The 19926-nt window shown below is 45.5% G+C and overlaps 1 protein-coding gene across 2 annotated transcripts in view; it reads left to right on the forward strand.

The window, feature by feature from the left end:
* The window catches only part of LOC115106032 (AF4/FMR2 family member 1-like), an 83151-nt gene that overhangs the window by 26222 nt on the left and 37003 nt on the right, over window positions 1-19926 (forward strand). For both annotated transcript variants that reach the window (XM_029628628.2, XM_029628629.2), the window contains exons 4-6: window positions 17766-17807; window positions 19350-19436; window positions 19736-19772. In XM_029628628.2, the coding sequence (XP_029484488.1) occupies window positions 17766-17807; window positions 19350-19436; window positions 19736-19772 (166 nt within the window). The remainder of the gene's footprint in view (window positions 1-17765; window positions 17808-19349; window positions 19437-19735; window positions 19773-19926) is intronic.

The raw sequence follows: 19926 nt of genomic DNA on the forward strand, positions 1-19926 counted from the left end.
AGCGCTCTGGGAGGAGGACACAATGGAGTTGTCAACCGTGATGGCGAGATCATGGAACGGGCAGTCCTTCCCCGGGAGGAAGAGCAGCTCCGTCTTGCCGAGGTTCAGCTTGAGGTGGTGATCCGTCATCCACACGGATATGTCTGCCAGACATGCAGAGATGCGATTCGCCACCTGGTCATCAGAAGGGGGAAAGGAGAAGATTAATTGTGTGTCGTCTGCATAGCAATGATAGGAGAGACCATGTGAGGTTATGACAGAGCCAAGTGACTTGGTGTATAGCGAGAATAGGAGAGGGCCTAGAACAGAGCCCTGGGGGACACCAGTGGTGAGAGCACGTGGTGTGGAGACGGATTCTCGCCACGCCACCTGGTAGGAGCGACCTGTCAGGTAGGGACGCAATCCAAGCGTGGGCCGCGCCGGAGATGCCCAACTCGGAGAGGGTGGAGAGGAGGATCTGATGGTTCACAGTATCGAAGGCAGCCGATAGGTCTAGAAGGATGAGAGCAGAGGAGAGAGAGTTAGCTTTAGCAGTGCGGAGCGCCTCCGTGATACAGAGAAGAGCAGTCTCAGTTGAATGACTAGTCTTGAAACCTGACTGATTTGGATCAAGAAGGTCATTCTGAGAGAGATAGCGGGAGAGCTGGCCAAGGACGGCACGTTCAAGAGTTTTGGAGAGAAAAGAAAGAAGGGATACTGGTCTGTAGTTGTTGACATCGGAGGGATCGAGTGTAGGTTTTTTCAGAAGGGGTGCAACTCTCGCTCTCTTGAAGACGGAAGGGACGTAGCCAGCGGTCAGGGATGAGTTGATGAGCGAGGTGAGGTAAGGGAGGAGGTCTCCGGAAATGGTCTGGAGAAGAGAGGAGGGGATAGGGTCAAGCGGGCAGGTTGTAGGGCGGCCGGCCGTCACAAGACGCGAGATTTCATCTGGAGAGAGAGGGGAGAAAGAGGTCAGAGCACAGGGTAGGGCAGTGTGAGCAGAACCAGCGGTGTCGTTTGACTTAGCAAACGAGGATCGGATGTCGTCGACCTTCTTTTCAAAATGGTTGACGAAGTCATCTGCAGAGAGGGAGGAGGGGGAGGGGGAGGAGGATTCAGGAGGGAGGAGAAGGTTGCAAAGAGCTTCCTAGGGTTAGAGGCAGATGCTTGGAATTTAGAGTGGTAGAAAGTGGCTTTAGCAGCAGAGAGAGAAGAGGAAAATGTAGAGAGGAGGGAGTGAAAGGATGTCAGGTCCGCAGGGAGGCGAGTTTTCCTCCATTTCCGCTCGGCTGCCCGGAGCCCTGTTCTGTGAGCTCGCAATGAGTCGTCGAGCCACGGAGCGGGAGGGGAGGACCGAGCCGGCCTGGAGGATAGGGGACATAGAGAGTCAAAGGATGCAGAAAGGGAGGAGAGGAGGGTTGAGGAGGCAGAATCAGGAGATAGGTTGGAGAAGGTTTGAGCAGAGGGAAGAGATGATAGGATGGAAGAGGAGAGAGTAGCGGGGGAGAGAGAGCGAAGGTTGGGACGGCGCGATACCATCCGAGTAGGGGCAGTGTGGGAAGTGTTGGATGAGAGCGAGAGGGAAAAGGATACAAGGTAGTGGTCGGAGACTTGGAGGGAGTTGCAACGAGGTTAGTGGAAGAACAGCATCTAGTAAAGATGAGGTCGAGCGTATTTCCTGCCTTGTGAGTAGGGGGGAAGGTGAGAGGGTGAGGTCAAAAGAGGAGAGGAGTGGAAAGAAGGAGGCAGAGAGGAATGAGTCAAAGGTAGGCGTGGGGAGGTTAAAGTCGCCCAGAACTGTGAGAGGTGAGCCGTCCTCAGGAAAGGAGCTTATCAAGGCATCAAGCTCATTGATGAACTCTCCGAGGGAACCTGGAGGGCGATAAATGATAAGGATGTTAAGCTTGAAAGGGCTGGTAACTGTGACAGCATGGAATTCAAAGGAGGCGATAGACAGATGGGTAAGGGGAGAAAGAGAGAATGACCACTTGGGAGAGATGAGGATCCCGGTGCCACCACCCCGCTGACCAGAAGCTCTCGGGTGTGCGAGAACACGTGGGCAGACGAAGAGAGAGCAGTAGGAGTAGCAGTGTTGTCTGTGGTGATCCATGTTTCCGTCAGTGCCAAGAAGTCGAGGGACTGGAGGGAGACATAGGCGGAGATGAACTCTGCCTTGTTGGCCGCAGATCGGCAGTTCCAGAGGCTACCGGAGACCTGGAACTCCACGTGGGTCGTGCGCGCTGGGACCACCAGATTAGGGTGGCCGCGGCCACGCGGTGTGGAGCGTTTGTATGGTCTGTGCAGAGAGGAGAGAACAGGGATAGACAGACACATAGTTGACAGGCTACACAAGAGGCTACGCTAATGCAAAGGAGATTGGAATGACAAGTGGACTACACGTCACGAGTGTTCAGAGAGTTAAGCTTACGTAGCAAGAATCTTATTGACTAAAATGATTAAAATGATACAGTACTGCTGAAGTAGGCTAGCTGGCAGAGGCTGCGTTGTTGACTAAGTAGGCTAGCTGGCATTGCTATATAGGTGTTGCTATATATATTCAGAGCCATATCCCAGTAACGCTTAGAGAAAATCTCATGTCAAGTGTTATTGAAGTGTTGTGGTTTTCACCTGCCCCATCTAAAGCCTATTATTTTGGGGTTGTTGCTATAGGCCACCAAGTGCCAACAGTCAGTATCTAAATAATGTGTGTGAAATGCCCGATGGTGTAAACACGAGGTGTACTTTCTTTTGGACCTGAATATTGGCTGTCTTTCATCAAGCTGTCTGCTCAAGAGGAATCTTCACTAACCAGTGTCAGGTTATTAATCAACCTACCAGGGTGTTTACAAACACTACAGGAACAAGATCGTCCACATGCATTGATCACATGTTTACTAATACTGTAAGAACTCTCTTCTAAAGCTGTATGTATACACACACATTGGATGTAATGATGACAATATAGTGACTATATCTAGGACAACCAAGGTTCCTAAAGCTGGGCCTAAAATAGTCACAGCAAAAACTTTTCTATGATCTAACACTATGTGAATGATGTGAATTTAATAAGGAACATCCAGACGCTACGCCTTTTAATGAATGCATGAAATGGCTTCTTCCAATTATTGATAAACATGCAACTGTTAAACTAACTTTTAAAACTGGCTCCATGGATTGATGAGGAATTGAAAAATGGTATGGTTGAAAGATGTTGGAGAGAGAGAGAGGGGGGGGGGGGGGGGCTGGCTAAGTCTGGCCTTGTCAGCTCGGGGGTTTGAACTTGCAACCTTCCGGTTACTAGTCCAACGCTCTAACCACTAGGCTACCCTGCCGTCCACTTAACAAAAATAAGAAACTGTTATGAAGCCAATATCAATGATATGGGAAATAACTTTGGCATACTTTAAATTACGTTATGGGTAGAAAGACACATTGATCTCCATTGAATCAGATGGCTTATTCATCACAAAACTATGTAATGTTGGCTATTATTTTAATGATTACCTCATTGGCAAAGTGGGCGAACTTAAGCAGTTAATGCCAACAACGAAGAGCGAGCCATCGTATTCAGGCATAAAAAAACGAATAATGAAAGAAAAGCACTAAGTTATAATTTTGTAAAGTTAGTGTGGGACAGGTGGAAAATTATTGCCCAATACTGAACTCCTGGCATTGACAACTCACACGGAAGCCAAACCGGCTGCCCGCGTGCGCCATCGTGCATCAATTTATTTTGTCCCCCCACACCAAACGCGATCACGACACGCAGGTTAAAATATCTAAACAAACTGAACCAATTCCATTAATTTGGGGACAGGTCGAAAAGCATTAAACATTTATGGCAATATAGCTAGCTTGCATTTGCTAGCTAATTTGTCCTTGGATATAAACATTGAGTTATTTTACCTGAAATGCACAAGGTCCTCTACTCCGACAATTAATCCACACACAAAACGGTCAACTGAATCATTTCTAGCCATCTCTCCACCTTCCAGGCTTTTTCATCTTTGAACTTATATGGCGATAGGCATCTAAACTTTCATAGTATTACCACTACGGCCAGCAACACAGTTCGTCTTTCAATCACCATGTGGGTATAGCCAATGAGGAGATGGCACGTGGGTACCTGCTTCTATAAACCAATGAGGAGATAGAGGCAGGACTTGCAGCACAATCTGCGTCACAAATAGAACTGACTTCTATTTTATCCCTTGGCAACGCAGACGCTCGTTGGCGCACGCAATAATTTAATAATATAGATTTCTACATTCATTTTGTAACGCACGCGTGCAGTGTAGTCAGGGTATTAGATGAAAAGCTACTGAGGATGGTAGCTGACTCTATAGACACTCCTCTGTCATGTCTTCAATAGAGGAAAGAGGGAAGTCTTTGTCCTCAGGCCTGTAGGGAAGCCAAAGTCATTCCGCTACCCATGAGTGGTAAAGCGGCCTTTACGTGCTCTAACAGCAGACCCATAAGCTTGCTTCCAGCCCTTAGCAAACAGTTGGGATTTTTTTGGGACCAAATACAATGCTATTGCTAAGTAAACAAATGAACAGACTTTTAGCATGCTTGTAGAAAAAGGCAATCAACATGTTCTGACTGCACTGATACACATGACTGACGATAAGAAGATTGTGGGAGCTGTACTGTTAGATTTCAGTGCAGCCTTTGAAATGATTGACCATAACCTGTTGAGAACTTGTTTTATGGCTTTTCAACCTTTGCTATATCATGGATTCAGAGCTATGTATCTAATAGAACTCAGAAGGTTTTCTTTAATGGAATATCAAACATGTAGGCCCTCCTAGTTTATAGAATATATTTACCGATGACATGCCACTGGTATTAAAGCCTTTTGTGTATGTATTTGAGATTCTTCAAAGTAGCAACCCTTTGCCTTGACAGCTTTGCACACTCTTGGCATTTTCTCAACCAGTTTCATGAGGTAGTCACCTGGAATGCATTTCAATTAACAGGTGTGCCTTGTTTAAAAGTGAATTTGTGGAATTTCTTAATGCCAATCAGTTGTGTTGTGATGAGGTAGGGGTGGTATACAGAAGATGGCCCTATTTGGTAAAATACCATGTCCATATTATGGCAAGAACAGCTCAAATAAGCAAAGGGAAACGACAGTCTTTAAGACATGAAGATAAGTCAATCTGGAAAATGTCAAGAACTTTTAAAGTTGGTTTTTGCAACTTCACTTGAACAATCAAGCGCCATGATGAAACTGGCTCTCATGAGGACTGCCACAGGAAAGGAAGACCCAGAGTTCATTAGCGTTAATTGCACCTCAGATTGCAACCCAAATAAATGAGTTCAAGTAACAGACACATCTCAACATCAACTGTTCAGAGGAGACTGCGTGAATAAGGCCTTCATGGTCAAATTGTTGCAAAGGAACCACAACTAAAGGACGCCAATAAGTAGAGACTTGCTGGGGCCAAGAAACACGAGCAATGAACATTAGACCGGTGGAAATCTGAGCTTTGTCTTTGTGAGACGCAGAGTAGGTGAACGGATGATCTCCACATGTGTGGTTCCCACCGTGAAGCATGGAGGTGATGGTGCTTTGCTCGTGACACTGATTTATTTAGAATTCAAGGCACACGCTACCACAGCGTTCTGCAGCGACAACCCATCTGCTTTGCGCTTAGTCCCACTATCATTTGTTTTTCAAAAGGTCAATGACCCAGCACACCTCCAGGCTGTGTAAGGGCTATTTGACCAAGAATGAGCGTGATGAGTGCTGCATCAGATGACCTGGCCTCCACAATCGCCCAACCTCAACCCAATTGAGATGGTTTGGGGGGAGTTGGACCACAGAGTGAAGGAAAAGCAGCCAACAAGTGCTCAGCATATGTGGGAACTACTTCAAACTGTTGAAAAAGCATTCCTCATGAAGCTGGTTGAGAGAATGCCAAGAGTGCAAAGCTGTCAAGGCAAATGGTGGCTACTTAAGAAATCAAAATATATTTTTGGGTTATTACATGATTCCATATGTGTTATTTCATCGTTTTGATATCTTCAATATTATTCTACAATAGTAAAAATAAAAACCCTTGAGTGAACAGGTGTCCAAACTTGACTGGTACTGTACACGTTAGCAACCACAGTTAATGAGGTCACCGAAGCCCATAACGAAGAGTTTTGGAATGGGTGGGCAGTATTAAGCTCGTCCTGAACATCTCTTACAACTTAAAGCGTTGTATTTGGTACAATCCTTCCCTAAGCGCTAGACCTCCGCTGAATCTGGTAGTGAATGGTGTGGCTGTTGAACAAGTTGAGGAAACTAAATTGCTTTTTGTAACCTTGGCTTGTAAACTGTCATGGTTAGAACCATATAGATTCGGTGGTTGTAAAGATAGGGAAAGGTCAGTCCGTAGTGATGTTTTGCTTTTTTGACACACTACACAAAGCAAGTCCTGCCTTCTCTAGTTTTATCTTGATTATTGTCCAGTCATGTGGTCAAGTGCTGTTAAAAAATACAGTTAAGCTTTAGCTGGCCCATTTGTAATCAGAGAGCTGATTATAAATACTATACTACTATAAATACTATGCATGCCAGTCTCTCTTGGCTAAGAATTGAGTAGCGACTGTCTGCATAACTTCTTCTTTTTATAAGAACGTGTTGATAAAGCACAGGTCTGAAACGCACACTTACCACACCAGATATGCCACCAAGGGTCTCTTCACAATCCCCAAATCCAGAACAAATTCAAGAAGGCATTCAGTATTATATAGAGCCCTTATTGCATGCAACTCTGTTCCATCTCATATTGCTCAAATAAACAGCAAACCTGGTTTAAAGAAAAACTGATACATCGACGCCACATGACACACGGCCTCTCCATTATTTGACCTGTATGTATTGATATTAGAGGTCGGGCGATTATGGTTTTTAAACTATTTTTAAATTATTTTAATATATATTTGTAATAATGACAATTACAACAATACTGAATGAAAGAGTGCGATATGTGCCATGTAAGAAAGCTGACGTTTCAGTTCCTTGCTCAGAACATGAAAACATATGAAATGCTGGTGGTTCCTTTTAACATGAGTCTTCAATATTCCCAGGTAAGAAGTTTTAGGTTGTAGTTATTATACTATTTCGATTCAATTCAAGGGCTTTATTGGCATGGGAAACATGTGTTAACATTGCCAAAGCAAGTGAGGTAGTTAACCTCTTCAGTCGACCCTCTACTTTTTTGAACATTTTGTTAAAAATCGCGCAACATTTCAGCGCCCTGCTACTCATGCCAGGAATATAGTACGTTCATATGGTTAGAATGTGTGTATAGGAAACCCTCGGACGTTTTTAAAACTGGTTAAATCACGACTGTGGCTATTACATAACGTGCGTTACATCGGAAAGCGCAGGAAAACCTGATCACAGAAAATGGAAATAAATATCCTTGCGCCACTACCGCAATTGTTAACAGTGAGCCGAATTCGATAAGACCGAGCATTCAACTCCCACAGCATCCCCATGTTGTCGAGTATCTTGTGAATTTAATCATCTTTGATTCTTGGTTGAACCGAAAGAGGGGCACCGCTTACCTCCGGTCTCCGCCCAGATCATTCCGGAAGAGCTCTCTCCTGAAATTTTTTCCAAGACGACAGCTAATGATATCTACATCGCCTACGGATGATTTTTATCGCTTATTAACGTTTACTAATACCTAAAGTAGCATTACAAACGTATTTCGAAGTGTTTTGTGAAAGTTTATCGTCTACTTTTTGAATTTTAAAAAATGACGTTACGTTGTGAAATCGCTGTTTTTTTTCGTTTATCACACAGTCTATAACGATATCTTGGCTTTATATGGCCCGATTTAATCGAAATAAAGACCCAATAGTGTTTATGGGACATCTAGGAGTGCCAACAAAGAAGATGGTGAAAGGTAATGACTGTTTTCTATTTTATTGTGCGGTTTGTGTAACGCCCCGAAATGCTAATTATTTTGTTTACCTCCCCTGCTGTGCTTTTCTGTTGTAGTGTATTGGTGCATGCTATCAGATAATAGCTTCTCATGCTGTCGCCGAAAAGCATTTTAAAAATCTGACTTGTTGCCTGGATTCACAACGAGTGTAGCTTTAATTTGATACCCTGCATGTGTATTTTAATGAACTTTTGAGTTTGAACTAATACTATTAGCATTTAGCGTAGCGCATTTGCATTTCCAGAGCTCTAGTTGGGACGCAAGCGTCCCAGGTAGAGGTAAGAGGTTAATAGATAAGTGAGGTAGATAATTTCTCTCTATATCATTTTTGTATTTCATATATACCTTTTGACTATTGGATGTTCTAATAGGTGTTTTAATTGTCAGCATAATCTCGGGAGTTGATAGGCTTGAGGTCATAAACAGCACAATTCTTGAAGCATTGTGAAGAGCTGCTGGCAAATGCATTAAAGTGCTGTTTGAATGAATGCTTACGAGCCTGCTGCTGCCGACCACTGCTCAGTCAGACTGCTCTATCAAATCATAGACTTAATTATAATATAATAAAACACAGAAATACGAGCCTTAGGTTCATATTAATATGGTCAAATCCGGAAACTATCATTTCGAAAACAAAACGTTTTATTCTTTCAGTGAAGTACGGAACCGTTTCGTATATACACTGCTCAAAATAATAAAGGGAACACTAAAATAACACATCCTAGATCTGAATGAATGAAATATTCTTATTAAATACTTTTTTTCTTTACATAGTTGAATGTGTTGACAACAAAATCACACAAATTATCAATGGAAATCAAATTTATCAACCCATGGAGGTCTGGATTTGGAGTCCAACTCAAAACCACACTACAGGCTGATCCAACTCAAAATGAGGCTCAGTAGTGTGTGTGGCCTCCACGTGCCTGTATGACCTCCCTACAACGCCTGGGCATGCTCCTGATGAGGAGGCGGATGGTCTCCTGAGGGATCTCCTCCCAGACCTGGACTAAAGCATCCGCTAACGCCTGGACAGTCTGTGGTGCAACGTGGCGTTGGTGGATGGAGCGAGACATGATGTCCCAGATGTGCTCATTTGGATTCAGGTCTGGGGAACGGGCGGGCTAGTCCATAGCATCAATGCCTTCCTCTTGCAGGAACTGCTGACACACTCCAGCCACATGAGGTGTAGCATTGTCTTGCATTAGGAGGAACCCAGGGCCAACCGCACTAGCATATGGTCTCACAAGGGGTCTGAGGATCTCATCTCGGTACTTAATGGCAGTCAGGCTACCTCTGGCGAGCACATGGAGGAATGCACAAAGAAATGCCACCCCACACCATGACTGACCCACTGCCAAACTGGAGGATGTTGCAGGCAGCAGAACATTCTCCACGGCGTCTCCAGACTCTGTCACGTCTGTCACATGTGCTCAGTGTGAACCTGCTTTCATCTGTGAAGAGCACAGGGCGCCAGGGGTGAATTTGCCGATCTTGGTGTTCTCTGGCAAATGCCAAACGTCCTGCACGGTGTTGGGCTGTAAGCACAACCCCCACCTGTGGACGTCTGGCCCTCATACCACCCTCATGGAGTCTGTTTCTGACCGTTTGAGCAGACACATGCACATTTGTGGCCTGCTGGAGGTCATTTTGCAGGGCTCTGGCAGTGCTCCTCCTGCTCCTCCTTGCACAAAGGCGGAGGTAGCGGTCCTGCTGCTGGGTTGTTGCCCTCCTCGGCCTCCTCCACGTCTCCTGATGTACTGGCCTGTCTCCTGGTAGCGCCTCCATGCTCTGGACACTACGCTGACAGACACAGCAAACCTTCTTGCCACAGCTCGCATTGATGTGCCATCCTGGATGAGCTGCACTACCTGAGCCACTTGTGTGGGTTGTAGACTCCGTCTCATGCTACCACTAGAGTGAAAGCACCGCCAGCATTCAAAAGTGACCAAAACATCAGCCAGGAAGCATAGGAACTGAGAAGTGGTCTGTGGTCACCACCTGCAGAACCACTCCTTTATTGGGGGTGTCTTGCTAATTGCCTATAATTTCCAACTGTTGTCTATTCCATTTGCACAACAGCATGTTAAATTTATTGTCAATCAGTGTTGCTTCCTAAGTGGACAGTTTGATTTCACAGAAGTGTGATTGACTTGGAGTTACATTGTGTTGTTTAAGTGTTCCCTTTATTTTTTTGAGCAGTGTATTCATATTCCGGACTCTCATTGCTCTTTTTTTATACTGCTCATTCTGTCTTAATTATTTTATAAACTTGTGGATGTGTGTGTTGTTAGATATTGCTGCTCTGTTGTAGCTAGAAAGCATTTCGCTGCACCTGCGATAACATCCACAAATCTGTGTATGCCACATACAGTGGGGCAAAAAAAAACTCCCTCCAAAGATTTTCTATGGGGTTGAGATCTGGAGACTGGCTAGGCCAATCCAGGACCTTGAAATGCTTCATACGAAGCCACTTCTTCGTTGCCCAGGCGGTGTGTTTGGGATCATTGTCATGCTGAAAGACCCAGCCACGTTTCATCTTCAATGCCCTTGCTGATGGAAGGAGGTTTTCACTCAAAATCACACGATACATGGCCCCATTCATTCTTTCCTTTACACGGATCAGTCGTCCTGGTCCCTTTGCAGAAAAACAGCCCCAAAGCATGATGTTTCCACCCCCCATGCTTCACAGTAGGTATGGTGTTCTTTGGATGCAACTCAGCATTCTTTGTCCTCCAAACACGACGAGTTGAGTTTTTACCAAAAAGTTATATTTTGGTTTCATCTGACCATATGACATTCTCCCAATCTTCTGGATCATCCAAATGCTCTCTAGCAAACTTCAGATGGGCCTGGACATGTACTGGCTTAAGCAGGGGGACACGTCTGGCACTGCAGGATTTGAGTCCCTGGCGGTGTAGTGTGTTACTGATGGTAGGCTTTGTTACTTTGGTCTCAGCTCTCTGCAGGTCATTCACTAGGTCCCCCCGTGTGGTTCTGGAATTTTTGCTCAGAAGAGCCTCTTAAAGAAGAAGTTACAGGTCTGTGAGAGCCAGAAATCTTGCTTGTTTGTAGGTGACCAAATACTTATTTTCCACCATAATTTGCAAATAAATTCATTAAAAATCCTACACTGTGATTTTCTGATTTTTTTTCTTCTCATTTGGTCTGTCATAGTTGAAGTGTACCTATGATGAAAATTACAGGCCTCATCTTTTTAAGTGGGAGAACTTTCACAATTGGTGGCTGACTAAATACTTTTTTGCCCCACTGTATAAACTTTGATTTATATGTTAGGTTGGGATGCCCCTCTCTCTTTGCCCAGCTCCAGGTGGTGTAGTTCTGTCTGAGCAGTAGTAGCCAGCAAACACACACTCCTCTTCTTCTAAAGACTAAATCCTGGAACCCTTGATGTGTGTCTATCTACATTTAATGACCTAGTCAGCACTGGTTGGCTAAGTATTAAGTGGCTCTCCGGTCCAGGCTGTGTTTGTGCTGCGGTGTGGCATTGTTCACTCCAACAGAGGGAAAAGCCCCACCCCTCCACGCTTAGTGCTGTTTGTGTGGTAGCCAGCCAGGCAGCTATTGACCTCAGCTGCCACTGAGAGCTTGCCAGCAGCAGTTCTCCACTCAGCCCTCCCTTCAGCAGCACAATACATTTGCTTTGTCATCACCACCTTACGTAACTATCGCTGTGACCTGAGTGTGAAGACCACTTTTAGTCCTCTTATCTGAAACATGGAAACCTGAGGAAGGGGGGGGGGTTAAAAACAACGAAAGACTTGTCACACAACACCATGTTTTGTGCTGAAGCTTTTTGTTGTTGAGAAGAATTACCGTATCGGGGACATAATCCCTTCCATCGTTTTTTTTATAAACAAATATTTCACTTCCAAGATGGTATGTTGGAGTACAGTAGTTGTTAGGCACTAACCCCAAACCACTGTTATGGTGCAGCAGTAGTCTGAGGAGAGAAGTCTGATTGTAATTGCCTGTGGTTTGACATTCTACTGTTTTGTGGTGTTTGTCCCAAAATGGCACCCTATCCCCTACATAGTGCACTACTTTTGATTAGAAACCATAGGGCCCTGGTCAAAAAATAGTGCTCTATATGGGGAATTTGGGGACGTAGCCTAGGAGCCGGTGGGTAAGTGTCTGAGTGCTGTTATGTTGATGAGTCAGTCTGACAGACAAAACAAATGAAACACCTACACGGTTGAATTAAAACGAATTAACTCACTGTTTTGTGTAGAGGGGTGCTGGAACTATGCAAGCGACTTCATCTTAACCACATTACACTCTTGAGTAATGCAACAATTAACAAGCATGTGCAGACGAGAGGCTACACAACTTTCATTTTTAGCTTCAAGACAAAAGCTCAGAGTTGCTAACAGCATGTCTTCATCAAGTAACATTAGCCTATAAAAAAATGCATATTCATATGAGAGGGTTAATCGTTACAGTACACTTACTGTACAACATTACAACAAACCAGACTCCATTTTTAGCAATGTCATGCAAATCATTACATTTGGGAAAAGCAAATTGTGACGGAAAACGGGGGTATAAGTGAATTCACTGCGGATTTGCATCAGGCTGTTTCATATGGAAGTTATACCCACCACCAAATAGGATTTGTTAACGTTCTGCCGTCTGATCAACTGCAGCATCCTGACGACAACCACAGGTAGCCTAGAGCAGCCTACTGACGACAACCACAGGTAGCCTAGAGCAGCCTACTGACGACAACCACAGGTAGCCTAGAGCAGTAGAGCAGCCTACTGACGACAACCACAGGTAGCCTAGAGCAGCCTACTGACGACAACCACAGGTAGCCTAGAGCAGCCTACTGACGACAACCACAGGTAGCCTAGAGCAGCCTACTGACGACAACCACAGGTAGCCTAGAGCAGCCTACTGACGACAACCACAGGTAGCCTAGAGCAGCCTACTGACGACAACCGCAGGTAGCCTAGAGCAGCCTACTGACGACAACCGCAGGTAGCCTAGAGCAGCCTACTGACGACAACCGCAGGTAGCCTAGAGCAGCTTACTGACGACAACCGCAGGTAGCCTAGAGCAGCTTACTGACGACAACCGCAGGTAGCCTAGAGCAGCATCCTGACGACAACCGCAGGTAGCCTAGAGCAGCCTACTGACGACAACCGCAGGTAGCCTAGAGCAGCCTACTGACGACAACCGCAGGTAGCCTAGAGCAGCCTACTGACGACAACCGCAGGTAGCCTAGAGCAGCCTACTGACGACAACCGCAGGTAGCCTAGAGCAGCCTACTGACGACAACCGCAGGTAGCCTAGAGCAGCCTACTGACGACAACCGCAGGTAGCCTAGAGCAGCTTACTGACGACAACCGCAGGTAGCCTAGAGCAGCTTACTGACGACAACCGCAGGTAGCCTAGAGCAGCATCCTGACGACAACCGCAGGTAGCCTAGAGCAGCCTACTGACGACAACCGCAGGTAGCCTAGAGCAGCCTACTGGACGACAACCGCAGGTAGCCTAGAGCAGCCTACTGACGACAACCGCAGGTAGCCTAGAGCAGCCTACTGACGACAACCGCAGGTAGCCTAGAGCAGCCTACTGACGACAACCGCAGGTAGCCTAGAGCAGCCTACTGACGACAACCGCAGGTAGCCTAGAGCAGCCTACTGACGACAACAAGCCTAGAGCAGCCTACTGACGACAAGGTAGCCTAGAGCAGCCTACTGACGACAACCGCAGGTAGCCTAGAGCAGCCTACTGACGACAACCGCAGGTAGCCTAGAGCAGCCTACTGACGACAACCGCAGGTAGCCTAGAGCAGCCTACTGACGACAACCGCAGGTAGCCTAGAGCAGCCTACTGACGACAACCGCAGGTAGCCTAGAGCAGCCTAGTGACGACAACCGCAGGTAGCCTAGAGCAGCCTAGTGACGACAACCGCAGGTAGCCTAGAGCAGCCTAGTGACGACAACCGCAGGTAGCCTAGAGCAGCCTAGTGACGACAACCGCAGGTAGCCTAGAGCAGCCTAGTGACGACAACCGCAGGTAGCCTAGAGCAGCCTAGTGACGACAACCGCAGGTAGCCTAGAGCAGCCTAGTGACGACAACCGCAGGTAGCCTAGTGACGACAACCGCAGGTAGCCTAGTGACGACAACCGCAGGTAGCCTAGTGACGACAACCGCAGGTAGCCTAGTGACGACAACCGCAGGTAGCCTAGTGACGACAACCGCAGGTAGCCTAGTGACGACAACCGCAGGTAGCCTAGTGACGACAACCGCAGGTAGCCTAGCCTAGAGCAGCCTACTGACGACAACCACAGCTGCAGGAAGCCTAGAGCCCATCTGGTCCAGAGGGAAGCAATTATATTTATAGCCTAAAATAGGCCCATTTTATTTGTGTTCTGAGAAAATGTTAATGGTCAAATTTGGTTTATATTCAAGCTTCAGGTGGTTAGGCTACCTACTTCTTTTTAATCCAAGATGATTGACTGGAATGAATCAATCAATGCAATAGTGATGAAATACTGTGAGTATTTTTTTTAAATTACAGATGCAAAGGCCTTCACGATGCAACCCTGCATACAGCCAGTTCAGTCGGCCCTGTACATTTTTGTCCAGTCGCAGTTGTCTCTTTGTCGGTGTAAAGGGTCTGGAGTTGGTTAGGTTAAAAACAATTTCCCCACTACCTCTGGAACCCGTGGTGACACCTCTGAAATCACCACACAATGTTACAAATGAAAGACCATACAAATAGGATATGTTGACGGTATCGTCATAAAAAAAATATATATATATTAAAAAGCTGGTGATTTAGGATGGGTTCCATAGTTTTAGGCAGCTACTGCAGAATTTAACATGCTGTTACTGCACTTTTCAGTTAAACTAAAATATTCAGAACATTTCCACATTTTCAGATTTGACAAAAATCTGCTGCACTCCACCAAGCAGGCCTTTATGGTAGAGTGGCCAGACGGAAGCCACTCCTCAGTAAAGGTACCATATTGCCATACTTGAGTAAAAGTAAAGATACCTTAATAGAAAATTAGTCTAGTAAAAATGGAAGTCACCCTTTAAAAAAAAGTTTTAAATATACTTAGGTATCAAAAGTAAGAGTATAAATAATTTCAAATTCCTTATGTTAAGCAAATTAGATGGCACTTAAAAATTTAAAAAAATATATATATTACGGATAGCCCCTGGCTATCCAACACTCAGGCATAATTTATAAACAAAGCATTTGTGTTTAGTGAGTCCATCAGATCAGAGGCAGTAGGGATGACCAGGGATGTTCTCTTGATGAATGCATATATTTGACCATTTTCCTGTCCTGCTAAGCATTCAAAAAAAGTACTTTTGGGTGTTTAGTGAAAATGTATGGATTAAAAAGTATGTTTATTTTCTTTAGGAATGTAGAGAAGTAAATGTTGTCAAATATAAACTCAGCAATAAAAGAAACGTCCCTTATTCAGGACCCCGTCTTCAAAGAGAATTAGTAAAAATCCAAATAACTTCACAGATCTTCATTGTAAAGGGTTTAAACACTGTTTCCCATGCTTGTTCAATGAACCATAAATAATTAATGAACATGCACCTGTAGAACGGTTAATTGCCTACCGTCTGTAAGCTGTTAAGTGTCTTAAAGTCACAGTTATGAAAACTTAGGACACTAAAGAGGCCTTTCTACTGACTCTGGAAAAACACCAAAGGAATGATGCCCAGGGTCTCTGCTCATCTGCGTGAACGTGCCTGTGTGGGGATGTTTTTCAGCGGCAGCGACTGGGAGACTAGTTAGGATCAAGGGAAAGATCAGTTGAGCAAAGTACAGAGTGATCCTTGATGAAAACCTGCTCTTTGAGTGGCCCAACCAGAGCCCGGTCTTGAACCCAATCGAACATCTCCGGAAAGACCTGAAAATAGCTGAGATCCTTGATGAATACCCAGTCTGAGGTCCTGAGCAGGTTAAGGTTCACCTTCCAACAGGACAACGACCCTAAGCACACAGCCAAGACAACGCAGGAGTGGCTTCGGGGCAAGTCTCTGAATGTCCTTGAGTGGCCAAGCAAGAGCCCAGACATGAACCAGATCGAACATCTCTGGAGAGACCTGAAAATAGCTGTGCATCAACGCTCCCCATCCAACCTGACAGAGCTTGAGAGGATCTGCAGAGAAGAATGGGAGAAACTCTCCAATTACAGGCGTGCCAAGCTTGTAGCGTCATACCCAAGAAGACTCTAGGCTGTAATTGTTACCAAAGGTGCTTTTCAACAAAGTACTGAGTTAAGGGTCTGAATACTTTTGTAAATATGATACTTCCTGTTTTTTAAATTTTTTTTATTCATGTCTTGTCGTTGTGTGGTATTGTGTGTAAATTGACGGGGGGTCTGAATACTTTCCCGAGTGCACTGTATATGCCTTCTGTTTCAGTCTACAATGCCCACAAGCTTCATTAGAACAGCGTGGATGAGAACACAGACACTAAGACTGGGGGGAAAGAACCTCAATGATGAGCTGCTTTTCGACACAGAATTATTATTTTTTTAAATGATTGCCTGATGATCTTCTGAACTTCCCAAAACCTTTCTGATGTATTCAGTCACTTCAAACCATAGTTATTTCACAATAAAAGACAGTCAAAAGTACTGCTAGACTGATTTGTAATTGTAATCATAACCCCAATTAATTTATTTATTTTTTAATTAAAAAAATTAAATTGCCACTAGATTATATCACTTTTCTACATAGTGTGGTCACATATCTAATATATATATATTTTTTTAATCAAAACTGGGTCAAGGGTCAAATATGTTTGGGAACCCCTGGTCTAGCTTTTATTTTGGTGATTTGTTAGTTCCCAAAGATGGTTATTTAATAATATACTGGTCCATGATCTTTTCTACGTGTTAGATATCTACGCGTTTTATATCTGGTTGTAGTAGTTTAAGTTTACACTTAAAAGCTTATTTTCATCCCAATGTATAGTTTTTATTTATTTAAAAAAAAAAGATTTTAACACTGTTTGGACTTAAGGCGACCCTGAAAAAAACCCTTAGGTGACCCGCCCAAGGATTACAATGGCAGAAAAATCCCAGACATGTTGTAAATTTAGGCCTACATCTTTTAAAAGTCTGTCTTTGGTACTCTATTGGCTTCTGAAACCAGTCAGTTGAAATGTTTCACTGAAAACTGCTTGGCTCAGCTGACTAAGCTGAAGTGACAACAGAATACTGTTGTTTGTGTTGTCAGAATGTGTCCCAGAATGTTAATCTGATCAAATAATTTGATGCGCGCTGCATCGTTCCTGCCTTTTTTTACATTCCTATCAATGAATAGCCTAAACCATGTAAGCCTTAGTTGACATGTCTGTGCACTCGAGACATTGCTGTTCTTATAAGAAACCACTTAAAACATTGCTGTAAACAATTATCCCAAATCTTGAACATGTATTATTTGTTTGTGTGACGTACAATGACGAGAGAAGAACTAAAAAGGCAAGCTGTTAAATATGAAAGTCGACCCAAAAAGGCTAATTCTTTGATTGTCCGAACTTGAACTGAAATCCTGTGACCATCTTTGAGCTCTGAGATTCCAATCATGGATGACACACACACACACACACACACACACACCCTGTCCTGGCCTCAGTCTGACCTCTGAGAAGGGGACTCTTCTCAAGCTCACTGGACTGTATCAGGGGTGTGTGTGCGTGTGTGTGTCAGGGAAAGTCACTTGATCGTAGTTGTTTCAGTGCATTTACCACCATGCATGTATGTGTTTTGTTCAAGCTTCCCCTATTGGCTGGTTTCTGTGTCACTCAAACAGTGTTGTGCTGCCTTCCAGACGCTGTCACATGAAGCTGACTGTGTGGAAGACATTCTGAGGGTAAGCACTTCTCAAATCTTTACTAATGAATCGTGTAGAGGTGGAGGTTGCTCAGTTTGCTACTGTTCATTATCATCGTGGCTAAAAGAGGGATTTAGTTGCTGAGCACATGGCCACTTTTCACATTCCTGTGTTAAATCCAACCCATGTTTAAAGAGCTAGCTAGCATTTATTCAGGACAGAACCCCACTTCATGTGCTGTATGAATGAGTCATAGGGGTCCTGCTGGGTTGGGTAGTTAGTCCTCCTCGTCCTGCTGGATAGGGTAGTTAGTCCTCTTCGTCCTGCTGGATAGGGTAGTTAGTCCTCCTTGTCCTGCTGGATAGGGTAGTTAGTCCTCGTCTTCCCTGGGTCCTGCTGGATAGGGCAGTTAGTCCTCCTCGTCCTGCTGGATAGAGTAATTAGTCCTCCTCGTCCTCCTCACTGAGTCCTGCTGGGTAGGGTAGTTAGTCCTCCTCTCTGGGTCCTGCTGGGTAGGGTAGTTAGTCCTCCTCACTGGGTAGGGTAGTTAGTCCTCCTCGACCTCCTCACTGGGTCCTGCTGGGTAGGGTAGTTAGTCCTCCTCTCTGGGTCCTGCTGGGTAGGGTAGTTAGTCCTCCTCGTCCTCCTCTCTGGGTCCTGCTGGGTAGGGTAGTTAGTCCTCCTCGCTGGGTAGGGTAGTTAGTCCTCCTCGACCTCCTCACTGGGTCCTGCTGGGTAGGGTAGTTAGTACTGCTGGGTAGGGTAGTTAGTCCTCCTCGTCCTCCTCACTGGGTCCTGCTGGGTAGGGTAGTTAGTACTCCTCGCTGGGTAGGGTAGTTAGTCCTCTCTGGGTCCTGCTGGGTAGGGTAGTTAGTCCTCCTCTCTGGGTCCTGCTGGGTAGGGTAGTTAGTCCTCCTCACTGGGTAGGGTAGTTAGTCCTCCTCGACCTCCTCACTGGGTCCTGCTGGGTAGGGTAGTTAGTCCTCGTCCTGCTGGGTAGGGTAGTTAGTCCTCCTCTCTGGGTCCTGCTGGGTAGGGTAGTTAGTCCTCCTCTCTGGGTCCTGCTGGGTAGGGTAGTTAGTCCTCCTCGCTGGGTAGGGTAGTTAGTCCTCCTCGACCTCCTCACTGGGTCCTGCTGGGTAGGGTAGTTAGTACTCCTCGCTGGGTAGGGTAGTTAGTCCTCTCTGGGTCCTGCTGGGTAGGGTAGTTAGTCCTCCTCTCTGGGTCCTGCTGGGTAGGGTAGTTAGTCCTCCTCGACCTCCTCACTGGGTCCTGCTGGGTAGGGTAGTTAGTCCTGCTGGGTAGGGTAGTTAGTCCTCCTCGACCTCACTGGGTCCTGCTGGGTAGGGTAGTTAGTCCTGCTGGGTAGGGTAGTTAGTCCTCTCTGGGTCCTGCTGGGTAGGGTAGTTAGTCCTCCTCGCTGGGTAGGGTTGTTAGTCCTGCTGGGTACGGTAGTTAGTCCTCCTCAACCTCCTCACTGGGTCCTGCTGATTAAGGTAGTTAGTCCTCTCTGGGTCCTGCTGGGTAGGGTAGTTAGTCCTCCTCACTGGGTTGACTCCCCTCTCTCTCTGCCTCCTTCAGGAAATGACCCACTCCTGGCCTCCTCTCCTGACTGCCATCCAGACGCCCAGCACAGTTGAGCCCTCCAAGTTCTCCTTCCCAGTCAAGGTGAGCCTGAAGGCCCTCTGCGTTGCCTGAGATGCACATCCTACTACAACTACACACTATTGTATTAGCTTTAGGTATTCAACCTTAAACACTTCAGGCCATGGGTTCTACTCTACTAGCAACTTAGAATCCCCCCCCCCCCCCCCCCAAATCTTACACGCGTGTTCCACTTAGTCAGTCATTCACAGCACCTACATTACATATGTTAATCATCAGTGTTGTAGTCTGTTGTGAGGGAAAGCCTCCCTTGTCGTGTGTGTGTCACTAAGGCTGGTCGCCTCTACTTTGTCCCCTCACAGGAAGCACAGCATGTCCCACCTGCGTCTCCAGGACAAAGTAAGTCAATGTGGAGGATTGGGAATGTATACTCACTGGATATACCATATTACAACACGTTAATGTGGAGGATTGGGAGTGTATACTCACTGGATATACCATATTACAACACGTTAATGTGGAGGATTGGGAGTGTATACTCACTGGATATACC

Source organism: Oncorhynchus nerka, linkage group LG22 (genome assembly GCF_034236695.1).
Source record: "Oncorhynchus nerka isolate Pitt River linkage group LG22, Oner_Uvic_2.0, whole genome shotgun sequence".
Lineage (NCBI taxonomy): Eukaryota > Metazoa > Chordata > Actinopteri > Salmoniformes > Salmonidae > Oncorhynchus > Oncorhynchus nerka.